The sequence below is a fragment of the Crocuta crocuta genome, unplaced genomic scaffold, assembly GCF_008692635.1.
Source record: "Crocuta crocuta isolate KB4526 unplaced genomic scaffold, BGI_CrCroc_1.0 scaffold384, whole genome shotgun sequence".
Lineage (NCBI taxonomy): Eukaryota > Metazoa > Chordata > Mammalia > Carnivora > Hyaenidae > Crocuta > Crocuta crocuta.
This window is the reverse complement of record NW_027532182.1, coordinates 1,340,097-1,356,338: the sequence shown is the minus strand read 5'-3', so window position 1 is coordinate 1,356,338 and position 16,242 is coordinate 1,340,097. Positions and strand designations below refer to the sequence as shown.

The window sequence follows — 16,242 nt, the reverse complement described above, 5'->3', positions numbered from 1 at the left end:
TTGGCTATTGATACAAGAATGAGTCAGGTTTCAGAGGCAGACATAGCTGGGTGGATACCTCCATTTTTTCTTTAAAATTTTTAATCATTTTTTTAAATGTTTATTTATTTTTGAGGGGGGGGAAGGGGCAGAGAGAGAGAGAGAGAGAGAGAGAGGGAGACACAGAATCCAAAGCAGTCTCCAGGCTCTAGGCTCTGAGCTGTCAGCATAGAGCCTGATGCGGGGCTTGAACCCACGAGCTGGGAGATCATGACCCGAGCTGAAGTCAGGTGGTTAACCGACTGAGCCACTCAGGCAACCCTCTATCTCTATTTCTTTTAGCCTTGTGACCCTGAGCAAATTACTTTCTGGAAAACAGGGCAGAAATACTATGCCTCTCATAGTAGCTGTGGTGGGCAGCTCTTGGAAAAACCTCACCTGTGCTTGTGGTATGCCTTTCCTCTACCATGATGACCCAAGATGGTAGGGAGAAAAGTGCCTGGCGTGGAGGTCTTCCCTGTGTCCTGGTATCCTGCTTATAGGTAAACTGGGACCTAGAATACCCTGAGTTGCTCTGGTTTTTATTTTCATGCCAGTGGTTCTAGAAACCTCACCGTGCCTGGTGGGAGGCCCATTTCATCTGCTATTACCTGAGCCCCTCACCTGCACAAGGGAGGCAGCCAGCAGGCCCTAACCTCCACTTTTGCTCACCTTGCAGTGCCAACAACATGCCCAAGCAGGTGGAAGTACGGATGCTCGACAGCCATCTGAGCTCAGAGGAGCCGAAGCACAGGCCCCTGGGCCTGCGCCTGTGTGACAAGCTGGGGAAGAACCTCCTGCTCACACTGACTGTGTTTGGTAGGTGACGGGGGCTGCCTGTCTTCTCTGGCTGTCTCCAGGCTCTGTGGGGAAGCTGGCTCCCATAGGCTGCCCTCTCACTGTAAAGGAAGCCCCGGGCCCTACCTAAGGCCACCTTTACCCAGGCACGGCTGCCTTGATGATATAGTCCCTTTCCCCTGACACCTGCTCTAGCCATGTATTTTCTTCTTTGGCACTCTGGTGGTCCTCAGCACTTCTCGTGAGTATGTGAACATGCAGATTCCCAGGCCCTACACACAGAGACTTTGGGCCATCTGCAGTGAGGCCTTGGAATCTGCATCTTAACAAAGCTTCTAGGTGATTCCAAAGCAGATGGTCAGCATACCACATTTAGAGAAATACCTGTACGGAGTTTAAGACGGCAGTTACTGAAAACCCCATGAAGCGGGCTCCCAAGGTCTAACCTACAAACACCCTCACTAACTTCGATTAGTTTAGCACATTAGCTAATGCGGTCAGGGTGGAAGAGGCTTGTCTGGAAGTCTTGACCTGGGCTGGCTCCTTCACAAAAGTCTGATTCGACTCCTCTGCTTTGGACCGCACCCAGCTATGGTTGTCCTTTTGGGTGACTGTTGACACAATCTTGGTCTTGGGTTTTCAAGCAGGGTTCATTGAAAATGGGGCAAGTTGCAGTATCTTGTAATGACAACCACATCATTTCCTCTCTCGATCCCTCCTTGTTCTTCAGCTCTCACTTAGGCTCCACACGAAAGCGAAGAACAACTAATCACTCCCAGCCCTTTCCCCACTCTGTTCCGTGGCTTCTCCTTTGAGCCAGTCATCTTGGATGTCAGTGGACCAGGGTCCAGATTAGGGGCTTGCCACAGCTCAGTTTACTTAATGAAAGAAGACAGAGGTGTGGTAGGGGTTTCCAAAGGTTACCTTTCACATAAAGAAATTTCACTTATCGTAGATTCTAAAGAAGTGTATTTTTTACCTGTAGAAGTAAAAAACAAAACAAAACAAAAAATAACCAAAAAAACCAGCAGGCTTTTAGCCACATCACTCCCCTGATATCCCCGGAGTTAACACCGTAGCCCATGGACCTAGGGACTTCCTCCCTCCCTCCCAGCCAGTGTGCTATGACCTGATTTGTGGTTTCTACAAGGATCTTGTATGCTGGCTGCCTGTTTGCAGAGATCTAATAAAGTTTGTCTTGCGGAATCCCCGAGTATGCAAAGTGAAAGGCTCCTGCCAGCAACTCGCCTAAATCGTTTCCTCCCAAATTATATACTTTTAGAGACCCCCCCTAATCTACCATAAAATCAGCAAGTCTAAAGATTATGTAAGAGAACATAGAAGTCAAGGACAGAACTCCTTGAGAATGAGCCATGGGGAAATTGTTGGGAGCCAAAGAAAATTGAAGGAAAAAGGAAACTCACACCAGCTTGGTAAATCAAGTGTTCCTTTTATCTGGTATCCAGTCAGAAAGGAAAGAGATACGTTAAACACCATACCGATGGCCCGGCGTAGGCTTGGAGGGCCTGCAAAGCAGTATGTGGCCCTGTGGATTATTTCTACTGACTCTAGGACTCTACAAGTGGACAGCATCTTCAAAGAAGTTAGTCAAGTTTCCGTATCGTCCTTCTCACAAAGCCTCATCAGGGCTCTCCTCCACTCTCACAGTAGTGCCTTTTAGAATGGTTGGAGGTACACGATATTCTCTCACTAGACATTAAAGTCAACTCTACTGATCAAATGGTATTTTTGTTACGTGCTATTCATTGTCTGATAATGGGGAAGTATGAGACAGGTCAACGTCACTGAATCCTGAGAGCTAGGGCAAAAAATAAATTCAAATATCTCCCCTTCTCCCTTGTAGGTGTCATCCTGGGGGCGGTATGTGGAGGGCTTCTTCGCCTGGCATCTCCCCTCCACCCTGATGTGGTTATGTTGATAGCCTTCCCAGGGGATATACTCATGAGGATGCTCAAAATGCTCATTCTGCCTCTCATCATCTCCAGCTTAATCACAGGTAAGGCCACAGGGGATCAGACCCTCACTCTGGCTTGTGGAGTGACCATCAGATCTCAATTTGGTGGAATGAAGGAATGAATGAGTGAGTGTGGTCATCTGTGTCATTGTATTTAAGAGCCTTGGCTTTTCTGTCTCTAAAATGGGGATTATCAACCCTAAGCACAAATTTCCCATCTATTGGTCAGTCCTTCTGTGTGGCAATAAGAGATGAAAAGGAAGCTGCCACATGTTCAAAGTGATAACTAGAGTGATTTCAATTTTGAATGTACACTTTCTCATTTTCCAAATTATATTTCGTTCAGATACTGACAAAATAAATAGAAAAGGATATTTTCTCTTAACTATTTAACTGGATGTAGAAGGAAGTGGTATTAAAAATAAACTAAATACTAGATGTGAAACCCTTCAAGGTTTTTTTTTTGTTTTTGTTTTTTTTGTAATACCTATTTATTATTGAGAGACAGAGCATGAGCAGGGGAGAGGTAGACGCAGGGGGAGACACAGAATCCGAAGCAGGCTCCAGGCTCTGAGCTGTCAGAACAGAGCCCGACGGGGGGCTTGAACTCAAAAACTGCTAGGTCATGACCTGAGCTGAAGTTCGATGCTTAACTGACTGAGCCACCCAGGTGCCCCAAACCCTTCAAGTTTTTAAGAAGAAATGTACCCTTAGTATGTAAATCATGTTCAACTCTTTGGGGCTGAAAGAAGTGTTTTATTGGAACAAATTTTTTCACCTCTCTGGGGTTATGCTAGTAGTTTTCTCTTTACCAAATAACATTGCTCAAATAGGGTATAAATTGATGTAGGTTTTTAAAAAAAATGTTTTTAACGTTTATTTACTTTTTGTGAAAAAGAAAGAGTGTGTGTGTGAGTGGGCAAGAGGCAGAGAGAGGGAGACACAGAATCCAGAGCCGGCTCCACCCTCTGAGCTGTCAGCACAGAGCCCGACATGGGGCTTGAACTCACAAACCGAGAGATCATGACCTGAATCAAAGTTGAATGCTTAACCCACTGAGCCACCCAGGTGCCCTGTTAAACTGATGTAGTTTAAAGACTGTGTTCTGAGTTAAGGCTGAAAGCTAGGCTTTGACTGATATTTGGGTGCCATCTAGGTGACCTTGAGAAAGCTGTCCCTCGGGGCTATCCACCTTCTGAAGGAAGCAAAGGTCTGGAAGCATCAAGAGATTCAGACACTAAGCCAGGTTGTTCTATATAGTCTCATCTCTGGTCAACCAGCAAGCCCAGTGAATGCAGGGTCTCCTCATTCAGCCCCAGACTGAGCGAAACTGCTTTCACCTGAAAGGCTCCTTTTCAAACCAGAGAGAATGTTCGCCATGCCTGTTTAACAGACCATACGCTGGTCAACTTGGCAAGGAAACTTAGTGTCTGTTGGCCAGAATTTGACTTTAGGTTGTAAGGAGAAGTGGCTCACAGACAGGTCAGCTTAATTCAGAAAAGTATATGACAGTGACTTCCTCCTGCACAGCAAGGGCTGCAGTCTCTCTGTCTAGTAAGAGCAGAAACTGAAACCAGGAAGTAGAAAAATTGAAGAAACAACTGGGAAAAAACCTAGTGAAGGCAGGAGTTTTTGTGACTTGCTTGGAATTTCCTCTACCAATCACAGAACCTCCCACAGTGTAGACGGAGCACCCACCTCTGTGTTCTCTAATCCCTGCACTCTGTTGGAAAATGTGGGTCTCCATTATGCTTCACCTCAGAGGTGTGAGGACTGTGCTAGATTGCTGTGCTAGACTTTTGATATCAATCACCAGGACTACCAGCGTTTTGTTTTGTTTCGTTTTAAGGGAGGACATTTAAAAAAAAATTGGCACCATCACTTCATAAAGAAAGGGTATCTTAATACCAAATAAGTGGGAAGGACATGATCTCAGAATTAAAAATAGAATATATTCAACTTTAACTCACTATTGCAGACTGACAAAAAGTAGTCACTGACCATTTTATACACTCTGAACCAGAAATCTTCAACTCTCTCTGGTTCCCTAGAATCTCAAAAATGTCCTTGGAGAACAGAACTGTAAACTGGAGGGGGCACCTCAGTGGCTCACTCAGTTGAGCGTTGGACTCTTGATTTTGGCTGAGGTTACGATCCCAGGGTCATGAAATCAAGCCCCGTGTCAGGCTCTGTGCTGAGTGTGGAGCCTGGTTAGGATTCTCTCTTTCTCTCTCTGCCCGTCTCCTCTGCCCCTCTCCTCTTCTCGTGTGTGCTCTCTCTCTCTCTAAAATAAAATAATAGTACAAAAAAAAAAAAGAAAAAAGAACTGTAAATTGTGGGACCAAACTTTCAGTAGGAGGAGGTTTAATTAAGCATTCCTGCATATGAGTATGAAAACCAGGTAAGCAGAGATGGGCATCACACGATGAATCCTTCCCATGTCTTTTCAACCCAGGTCTGTCGGGCCTGGATGCTAAGGCCAGTGGACGCTTGGGCACGAGAGCCATGGTGTATTACATGTCTACGACCGTCATCGCCGCGGTGCTGGGGGTCATCTTGGTCTTGGCTATCCACCCGGGGAACCCCAAACTCAAGAAGCAGCTGGGACCCGGGAAGAAAAACGATGAAGTGTCCAGCCTGGATGCCTTCCTGGACCTCATCCGAAACCTCTTTCCTGAAAACCTTGTCCAAGCGTGTTTTCAACAGGTAACCTCAAGCTCTGCTGCTCTTGCCTCTGCAGCCTCCTTCAGTTATCAAGACGATAACTTAGGGAGTGTTTCAGTGAGCCAGCACTGGGGAGCAGTTTTCCCGTATTTAATTTTCTCTGTCTAGGGATCATAGGAGGTGATTTGGAGCAGGATTTGGGGATTAAAATTGTATTTTGCTTTATTTTATTAACCTTCCTTTTTTTCCAGCCCACTTTGCATCTCTCTGCTCTGGGATTCTCCTTCTTCCTTTTTATTTTTATTTTTTCCTATTACTTTTCCCCTTGTTTTTGGCTTCCATTGATGTGCTGTGCAAGGGCACATTTTTTAAATGTGTTTTATTTATTTTTGAGAGCGAGGCAGCAGGAGCAGCAGAGGGACAGAGAGAGAGGGAGATACAGAATCCAAAGACAGGCTCCAGGCTCTGAGCTAGCTGTCAGTACAGAGCTTGATGCGGGGCTCAAACCCACGAACCGGGGGATCATGACCTGAGCCAAAGTCGGATGCTTAACCGACTTAGTCACCCAGGTGCCCCCAGGGGCACATTTTTAAAAATCACTCTTGCCAACAACCCTCTAGAGTGACCCATGGGTCTCTATGTTAGTAGAATAGCAAAACCACTTGGGATGCTTTTAAAAAATACACATGCCCCACGGAGTCAGAGTCTCTAAGGTAGGCCTAGGGATTGGGTGTTTTCAAATTGTAGAAGTAATACATGAGGGCTGTAAAAAGTTTAAATGGTGTAGATGCACTTTCCTTCCCTAGAACTACTCATGCTGGGAATTTTGTTTCCTTCCATATATATATTTTGCCTCTGTGCATAATTAGAAAAAATTCAACCCAAGTGGGAACTGCATTATATGGACTGTGCTACCCCGTGCTCTTTTATCTAACAGTGCTTTACCATCCTCTCCCTCTCTTTTCATGATTGTGTAGTTATTTCTAAAAAATGAATTCTTGGAAGCTAATGTCCCGCCAGAGTTTTAGATTTCAAATTTGCTGGATGTTGCAAAATGGCTCTACAAAAGTTTGTAGTAATGTATGTCTAGCAGCTGCCTACAGGCAGATCAAGTTTTTTAAAAGTTATACTTTAAGAAAATGGGTGAATCTGCTGGGTGGAACCACTGAGAGAGAAACCTTGACCCCTCTCCCCAGCCTGTTGTCTCGCCCCAAGGCCAGGTTAGGTGAGAATACACATCAGTTCCCATCAGCCCAGGTAGGAAGTCAACTAGGACCAAGGAGCCTCCTTCAGCCATTTCCAGGGAACCACAGAAGAGTGAACTTGGGAAACAGGATGCCTCAAGGAAAAGTTTGCCTTCTCAGCTGCCCCCCAAATGCTGTTGTCAACCACTGCTGAGCCCCAATTATTCTGGGTTAAGATGTGTTCTCTGATTTCCATTGCCACTTTGGTGGCACTTATGGCATAGAGCTATGTTAGAGGAAACCATTTCACGGATAAAGAAGATGTGGCGTATACATACACAATGGGGCAATACTCAGCCATAAAAACAAATGAGATTTTGCCATTTGCAGCAACATGGATGGACCTGAAGGTCATGATGCTAAGTGAAATAAGTCAGAGAAAAACAAGTACCACGTGATTTCACTTATGTGTGCAATCTGCAAAAACAAGACAAATAAATAAACAAGTAAAAAGCAGAAACAGGCTTCTAAGTACAGAGAAGAAACTGAAGGTTATCAGAGAGGGAAGGAAGCAGGGGATGGCCAAAATGGGTGAAGGAGAGTGGGAGCCACGGGCTTCCAGTTATAGAAGGAAGTCATGGGGATGAAAGGCACAGCACAGGGAATATAACCAATGATACTGTAATGGTGTGGTGAGGGGACAGACAGTAACAACACTTGCTGTGAGCAAGGCGTAATGTACAGGCTTGTCAAATCACTGTGTTGTATGGCTGAAACTAATGTAATATATTTTGTGTCAACTCTACTTCACTAAAAAAGAAAAATAAAATAAAATTCAAAAGCAACGATAAAGAAGAAATCGAAAAGCCTCCATTAAAAGATAATAAAGGGGCACCTGCGTGGCTCAGTCGGTTAAGCATCCGACTTTGGCTCAGGTCATGATCTTGCAGTCTGTGAGTTCGAGCACCATATCAGGCTCTGAGCTGTCAGAGCCTGCTTCTGATTCTGTGTTTCCCTCTCTCTTTCTGCCCCCCTCCCCACTCACGCTCTGTCTCTCTCTCAAATATAAATAACCCTTAAAAATTTTTTTAATAATAATAAAAAAATAAAAGAAACCATTTCGGGGTGGGGAGTGAAGGGAGAGGTGCTGTAGAGGGAACCGACTTAGAAAGATGAGAGCACTCTGGAACTTGGGGGAGGGGCAGCACGAAAGGCATGGGGGAGGCAGGGATTGGGGACTCCGTCCTGGGCCCCATTGTGACCATGCTCCATCCGAGGAGACCCCTTCGTCACAGTCAGCAGAGCAGAACCAAAGCAGACAGGCACCTGGAGTCCTCACTGTGGTCTTGGCCGCGCTCACACTCGGTGACCTGTCTGGTCAGTGGGCAATCTCGGTACGACGCTGCCCACGGCAGGGGTCCCGTGCACACTAGAATAGAGGGCTGAGCCGTTCACTGCCCCATCCCTGCCCTGGACCTGCCCCGCTCCCCTAGCAATACTCATATGAGGAACAAGCCCTTAGTCCCCCAGCTCAGTCCACGGTCATGCCCCTTTGAGTTAGGACGATCAGAGGAAAAATTGTGTAGAATCTTTTATTTACCTCAGGGCCAGGGAGCATGTGGGCCTCAGGGAGCCCACAAGAATGGGGTCTTAAACTAGGAGCAATCCCTGGGCCCTTGGGGCCCTTGAAGAGGGTTCAGTGAGAGGAAACCATTGTAGGGTGACATCACCTTACCAGAGAGAAGGGATGCCAGACAGGTGCCTTCTGGGCCCTTGGGATATAGCTGGACATGACTACGAACAGCTTGTCGTGGGGGTGGAGGGCTTCAGGCCACAGTTGGACACAGAGACGGAAAGAGGAAGGCGCGCTGTCCCCAGAGCAGAGGCTGCCTTCCCCAAGGCAGCAGACCCTGCATCTTAGAGAGGAGGGGGGCCTCCTGCTTGCTGCTTGCGGCTGAACCAGCGGAGCTTTCCAGGTTCCAGGACAGCAATGGGCTGTAAGGTGCGGTGTGACCACACTCCGTCAAGCCCGGTGATAGGGGCCCGCATGGGTCTTAATGCGATGGTGTGTGTTTGCTGACCATCTGATATTTAAGAGCACCTCCTGGGTGCTGGCTCCCCGCTGTGCACAAGGTGCCACAGGCAGGAAGACAGTGGTGGTGGGGGGGTCCCTTACCTATGAGGGATGGGGGACACTGTACTAAACATCAGGTATATACATAAGCTATTTAATAATTCAGATAAGTGCGCCCTGAGGGCTGGAGGCAGGACAATGGAGAGATGNGGTAGGCTGGGGTCAGACTTGGGTACTTCTAAGAGAGTTTTAGACATGGACACAGCTGTTCTTCTATTTCTAAGAAATCAACCGGGCAGCTCTGGACATAGACCGAGCTCTGGTGGCCAGACTTACCTGGTGATTGCGGGCAGACTGTCAGGGGCGTGGGAAGGTCAGTGAACAGGCTTTTGCAGGTTTTAAAGTGGGAGACCCTGGTGGCTTGGACTCGGGTAGACTGGAGTTGGCATCCAGATGGGGCTGTCCAACTCAAACAGGCTCACATCAAGAACTGAGGCAGAAACCAGGCCTGTGTTCTAGTATTGCTATCTCCTCGCCTTCAACCTGAGCTACTGGCTTGAGCTATTTGGAAGCTGATTTGGGAGTCTGCCCTGCTGTTAGTGAGCTCCCTGAGCCTTGAGGAGCTACTATTGGCATAAGAGATAATATATGTCAAACATGGGACACCCGCTGCCCACCTGATCCTGACAGCCACCGTTTATTTATGACCATGGCCATTAGTACTTTCAACTCAAGACCTGGCTTCTTTAGCATTCTCAGGATAGAGAATGTTGGCTTCTGGTCCTCCCATTTTTCTTGGGAGCATGACTCTTGCTCACAGAAGCTTCCCTTCTGATCATTCCTGCATTCTTTCTTTTTGCCAACATTGCCCAGACCAAGGAGCCCATGAGCTGCCTGTTCTCCCCTTGCACACTCAGCCCGAGCTTCCTACCTCCCTGCACAAGCACACGTGGCCAGGCTAGAACAGAGCACATCCTGCTTCTCTCCCACTTTGGGGAGCCAGTCAGTTTGGCGCTGTTCACCGTTAGGCCTAGCTGCAGTGGGATTGGGTCTCTGTAGCACAGGAAGTGGGAGAACTCGGTGGTGGTCAGGCCTTCTGAGTTTAAGTCCCAGCTCTGCCAAGAACTCTGTGACGTCTGACAGGTCACTTGAGTTCTCCACACCTCCTCTTCCTTATCTATTCAGGGTTGAGCCATCTGTTGCCTACTATGTACCAGCACTGACATTCTAGGATTCTGCAGGAGTTCTATTTTAATGCCCTTGGAGGTATTGTTTCTCTGGGATCAGAAGTGTGTTTTTACAGCACTCGGTATGCAGGGTGACTGACACCTTTAAAATTAGAATGGATGCCACAGATGTCGAGGAATAGCATGAGAGGTTCCAGGGGGCCACTTGCACAGAGATGCTTGGCAAACATTGAGCAAAGCTTGGCATCACTGCCCAGAAGGAGTGGGTGTCTTTCCACCTTACATTTTGATCTGAAATACAAGCCAACATCCCTGTCATGGCAGCTGCTGGCAGCTAGTACATCTGGTGCCCAGATGGAGCTGTCCAGCAGAGCATGACTCTGGAAGGAGCTCAAATTAGAGTCTGTCTGTGAAGACTGCCACACACGTCCCAGGCAGGAAGGAACAAAACAGGTGGTCCATGAGGTGCTGACCTGTTATCTGCAAAGACCCTCACTTTCCTACTCTTGACTAGCTCCAGGGCCCCTCTTGGGATGTCCCAAAAAGGAACATTCAACTGAGTTTCACAATTATGAAGAGCATCCATGATTGATGCTGAATGTTGTCTCTGAGATGCAGGACTACAATCATGGGAATGAAAGAAATAGACAGACACATGGAGCACCTGGGTGACTCAGTCGGTTGAGCTCCTGACTTCAGCTCAGGTCATGATCTCAACGGTTTGTGAGTTCAAGCCCTGCATCAGGTTCTGTGCTTGACAGCTCAGAGCCTGGAGCCTGCTTCAGCTTCTGTGTCTCCTCCTTTCTCTGACCCTCCCATGATTGTGCTCTGCCTCTCTCTGTCTCTCAATGATAAATAAACATTAAAAAAAAGAAAGAAAGAAGTAGATGCCTGTCCCTCAACTTGAAGCTTGTGTCCCTTTTTGGATCACACTACATTACAAATGAATGCTATACATCCTATAATTATTAAGTGATGAAGACCATCATTTCCTACTGTATTTGTGTAATAAAATATCACTTTGTTAAATACAAACAAAATATTTTCCAACTTTCATAACCTTTTTGACATTTCTTAATTATTTTTTTTAACATACTAGGGACTTTAAAAACGTGTGAATGCCTAGGCTTTTGGCGATCAAATCTCTTATCTTTATATTCCCCCCTCCCCATTAGATTCAAACGGTGACCAAGAAAGTCCTGGTGGCACCTCCATCAGATGAGGAGGGCAATGCCACCAACACTGTCATCTCATTATTGAATGAGACTGTGACGGAGGCACCTGAAGAAGCGAAGGTGGTTATCAAGAAGGGCCTGGAGTTCAAGGATGGCATGAATGTCTTAGGTAGGCAACCCGGTATTCATCTCTGGGGGGAGACAATGGCCAGCCTTTCCTGCATCTCAGCACCTTGGCATTCCTCACTCCCTTCTCAGAAAACCAGTCACTCTGACGTCCTGTAGGTGGAGCCAGAGGCTCTCCCTGGGGAATAATTTGGGGGTCATGGAGACTGATAGTTGAAATATTAAGGAAGAGGGAGGGGGCATGCAGGACCGCGAGAGGACATGCCAGCTAGAGGTTGGTTATGGGAAGAGGGAAGGGACTAACATTCATAGAGCACATTCTATGACTATGTGGTATTGGCATATAACTTTGTCTGACTGTCCATTTCGGGAAGTTACACATCCAAGTCTTCCATTTTTTTAAGCATGTTTTTTGAGCTGCCTTGTATGCCAGTGCTGCACTAGGCACAGGGCCAGCCTGCCCCAACGTCCACAGCCTTTATAACAATCAGTGCTATTAGGAGTGTGAAGTGTTGGTGTTGGTGCCCAAAGGAGCTTATAATCTTTAGATAAGGATTCCAGTGAGGCCTTTCCCCTAGCCTGGAGCCTTTGTAGCATACCATTGCTTGGTTCTTTGGCTCTGCAGGAAGACAGGCTGGGTTCAGATCCCTTGAGGACCACTCATTGGTTACCTGACCATGGCCAAGCTGCTCCACTTTCAAGATTCATTTGTAATGTGGGGATGAGATTGCATTTCTCCTGCATATCATTATGAGTATTGAATGAGATGGTGCAGTAGTATATACCATGTGCTCTCTTCTGAGCTACTGTCATTATCCAAGGTGGATAGAGAGCTGAGGAGCACAGTAAGAAAACGGCCCCTCAGAGGATGAAGATTCCCCATCATGGGAGAGACTCCCCTTTGGTCAGTTTACTCCCCATCCACCCTATGGGTCCACTCCCCACCATAACCCCCACCCATTGTTAGAGTGGTGTCCCATAAACAAGAAAGAGGGACATTTGGCTCTAAGCTGGGAGAAGTGAGGAAGCTGGGTACAAGTATGTGGATTCATACAAGCAAGATTTCTAAGGGTTTGAGTGGCAGCTGGTTAGAAATGGATCAGCTCCATGGTCCTTCCACTTTGCCATCTGGGAGATCAAAACCCTTGTCTCCTTAGTAGGGTTATCAGATAAAGTATTGGATGCCCAGTTAAGGGTGAATTTCAGATGAACAACAAATGATTTGTTAGTGTAGAGTATGTCGCTAATATTGCATGAGATACTAAAATAAAATACATTCATTGTTTATCTGCAATTCACATTTATCTGGGTATTCTGGTTGTTTGTTTGTTTATTCTAAGTTTGATCATCTTATGAGTAACTCAGCCAGAGTGGTTGAGAGAAAGATGTAGAGGAGAAAGATTGTCCAGGCACTGAAAAGCAGAAGCTTCAGTGAGGGAATCTTCCAGTTTGACCTCAAAGGAAACAGGTTGAGTAAGTGAGAGTGTGAGAGGAGATACCCTGAATAGGTTGGCAGGCAATGGAAGATCCGTAAACATTGTTGACAATCAGTGAGAGGTGACAGGAGGAAGGAGAGAGGAGAAAGTGGGTGAGTCCCTCAGAGGAGGCCTTGCAAATACCCTCAACATTCTCCCCAGATCCACCCCTCTCCCCCACTGCCCAGATGTCTGTGAGCCTTTCAGGACTTTCCTAGCCCTGCTCTGTTCCCCCAAACCCCATAGTCAAAGTGGCCCCACAGTCTTCTACATACTCTGGAAGAGGTTAAGGTCATGAGTAATGGGGCCAAACGTTGGGGTGAATCATTCAGAAGACTTTCACAGTTGTTTCCAGAGTCTCAGTGGATTCTGGGAAGTCACGTTGACCTTGAGCTGCCCTAGGGAGTTTCAACACAACTCACTACTCTCTCAGCCCCAGTGATCAAGTCTAAAAGGGCTTTGTTCAAGTGAAACACCCTAGTTCCAGTAAGTGAGTTCAGTGAGGCTGTGTTTATAGAGGGAAATGACATGGAAGTTGTACGTGAGTGTCCAAGTGCAGAGTGAGGCCCTGGAAAGCCAAGGGAAGTTAGACTGTTGGGAAAGTTCTCATTTACAAATCATGGCTAAAACAAGATTCTTCTCTTGGTCTTCTAAGGGTGGAGAAGGTGGCTTTTTTTTTTTTGGCTTTGGAAAGTCCCAGCGATGAAACATTCCAGTACGTGAAGACAAAACCCTGGCTCTGGCCTCCTACTTCTTGAAGGACTCCTTTCTCTCCCCCAAAATCTCCAGACCACTTCTGAGCTCCACTCTAACCCCAACCATTAAGTCAACTCCTGGGAGACTTTGCTCCTTCCAGCATCTCTCTCTGTCTCATAGTCATAAATATGGCTCAGTTTCTGCTGACCCTGCAAGGGTAGCTTTTTTATGCCAGCATTTTCTGACTTTGAGACCTTGAAGAGTTTCTCTTAAAATCACCAAGTGGAATTAACTGGGTAATACTAGGTCTCCTCAGCCAGAATGTTCACAGATTATGTCTCACCGCACACCTAACAAACTCCTCCTCAGGGGCTTGAGAGAAGGGCTTGGAAATAGTCTGAATTTGGTTCCGTATGTTATGGCAGAGCAAGACCACATTCCCCTGGTCACTGATTCTCACTAAGCCTCTGTCTTTATGGCCAATAACTCACTTGTAAGTCACTTGCCAGTCTTCCTGGCTAAGAAATGAAAAGGAGCAATATTCATTACCAGGGAATTCACAATCTTGAGTGCAGGTGCTAAGTTCTTTTTGTTAAAGAGAGTGAGGGGCCAGGGAAGGATAGTTGAACAATCTGGGTTGTTATGTGCATAGTGTGGGGAGGTGAGTATCTCTGGGGAAGGAAAACAGGTAAAGTCAGAGATTCAGAGCGCAGGAATTCCTCCCTAAGAGAATCCAGTTATCATGCTATAATTTACCCAGTATAACTCAAGACTCCAGGCATAACTAGATACAATAGGAAACTGGATATAATAGAGAGGATTGTAAATTAGGCCTGCCAGACCAGGACAGCGCAGGCCTAGGGATGAAGAGGGAAAGAGAGGACATAGAGGATTGGCCATACTACGGTTCAGAGGAAATGTCAGATGGGCAAGCAAGGGCCTATAGCCATGGGGACAGCAACATTGATTGATAGAAGTAGTCAGAATTGGAGCCCCAGGATTGGCAATAATGGGTCAGGGCGGGAAGGGGGCACATAGTGGCTGGTAGTCAGACATCCAGACAACCCCCAGACAATCATGGGGATATCTGTTAGCCACGAAGTGACCCAGTCCCTGGGTGGGCCTGGGTAAGACGAGGCAGGGGGTGAAACTCTGAGGAAAAGGATGGGAAGGCGTGGTTGGGAAAGAGAATCTTCTGGGGAAAGAAAAGCCAGGCCAAGCTTGGAAAAGCCAAAGTATGTGGCAGCTTCCTAGGAAGATACTTGGGTGCAGGGAAAGAGGCAAAGACAACACAGAGATAAGACTCAAAGCTGGGTGTTGAGGCTTGTCCAGGACCTAGTGCATTTGATGGGGACAGAGCTCCTCACATGCTTCCAGCCTGGGATTAGGATTGACCCTAGAGGCTGAGGTGGGGCTGGATTTAGATGGAAGTCACGTGACGGGAGAAGGGGACTGAGGGGCTAGGAAGTTACAAAGTCTATGTTCTGCCCTTATGATACTGATAAAAATATATATAGTTTAAAAAAAGGAAGCATTCTAACCGTTTTGACCATGAAAAGAATGATGAGGAATTAATAAATCACAGGTTAAATCCAAATGAACTGGGTTAATTGGGGTTTCCCAACTATTTTGGATTTCTCATTGCTTTCCATTTGACTTTTCAACATTCTCCCTCCTTCTCGTATTAGGCAGTAGAAAGATACTTTTATACTTAGGCTTTTTCTCCACACCAGCCATGCATGAATTTGAGATAGCGCTAAACCGATATAGATATAACCTTGGCAGAGACTTTATTGACTAAGTGGTCTCTGCAATTCTAATGTGGGCTCCAAAGTTTGCATGATAATCCCCAAGCCTCAACAAGCCTTCCTTTGTTAATCTATGTACTCTGGAATCTGCTTACCCAGGGTAAATGAGGAGAAGAGAGAAGAGTGTACTTTTGAGTTTGGAATAAAACAGAATTCATTTTTTTCAAGGAACTAATATCGCTGACAGTTCAACTTGCTCTTGTGGGAAATGTTAAGGGGTGCCATAATTATCCTACTGCCTCATTTGCAGGGTAACAGGCAGGTGAGAAGGTGGCTCCCTATGTCGGGAATGGAGAAGGAGGGAGAAGAAACACATGTATTGTAATCTGTCCTTCTGTGTGATGTGATTCACTCAACAGGTCTGATAGGGTTTTTCATTGCTTTTGGCATCGCCATGGGGAAGATGGGAGAGCAGGCCAAGCTGATGGTGGAATTCTTCAACATTTTGAATGAGATTGTAATGAAGTTAGTGATCATGATCATGTGGTAAGTGGGCTTGTTCTTATTTCAGTGTTGGGGGAGGGGCATGAAGGTCATGGGATCCTCAGAAGATAAGGATCCCCCCCCCCCAGTAGGAGAGAGAGGGCATAGACCAAGCAAAGGACTCCCTCTAAAAAGCTTTGAGAAAAGGATGAAAATCTTTTTTTGGGAGCTTCCCCTGGAAAATGAGTTGGAAAACCATGGCCCATCCTTGGGCCAGATCCTATCTGCTATGTGTTTATTGTGGTCTACAAGTTAAGAATGGGTTTTATGTTTTTACGTTGCTGGAAAAAATCAAAAGAGTAATAATATTCCATAACCCATGAAAATTACATGAAATTTCCCATTCAGGGTCCATAAATAAAGTTTTATTGGCACACAGCCACACCCATTCGTTCACATATTGTTTAGGGTTGCTTTGTTGACTAAGATTTGTAGCCTACACAGGCTGAAGTAATTACTATTTGGCCCTTCATACAAAGTTTGCCTATTCCTGCTTGTGGGAAACAAAAACAACAATAAAAAGTAAAAAAAGAGAGACAAGCTGGAAAAACCAGTTAGTAACACTGAACTTGAGCACTG

At 46.2% G+C, this 16,242-nt stretch overlaps 1 protein-coding gene across 1 annotated transcript in view; it reads left to right on the top strand.

The window, feature by feature from the left end:
* The first annotated feature begins 701 nt into the window (after window positions 1-701).
* SLC1A2 (solute carrier family 1 member 2) overlaps window positions 702-16,242 on the top strand; it is a 60,408-nt gene continuing 44,867 nt past the window's right edge. Inside the window, exons 1-5 of the mRNA XM_077777480.1 lie at window positions 702-837; window positions 2,681-2,833; window positions 5,247-5,497; window positions 11,076-11,244; window positions 15,540-15,666. Of these exons, the coding sequence (XP_077633606.1) occupies window positions 708-837; window positions 2,681-2,833; window positions 5,247-5,497; window positions 11,076-11,244; window positions 15,540-15,666 (830 nt within the window). The 5' untranslated portion in view covers window positions 702-707. The remainder of the gene's footprint in view (window positions 838-2,680; window positions 2,834-5,246; window positions 5,498-11,075; window positions 11,245-15,539; window positions 15,667-16,242) is intronic.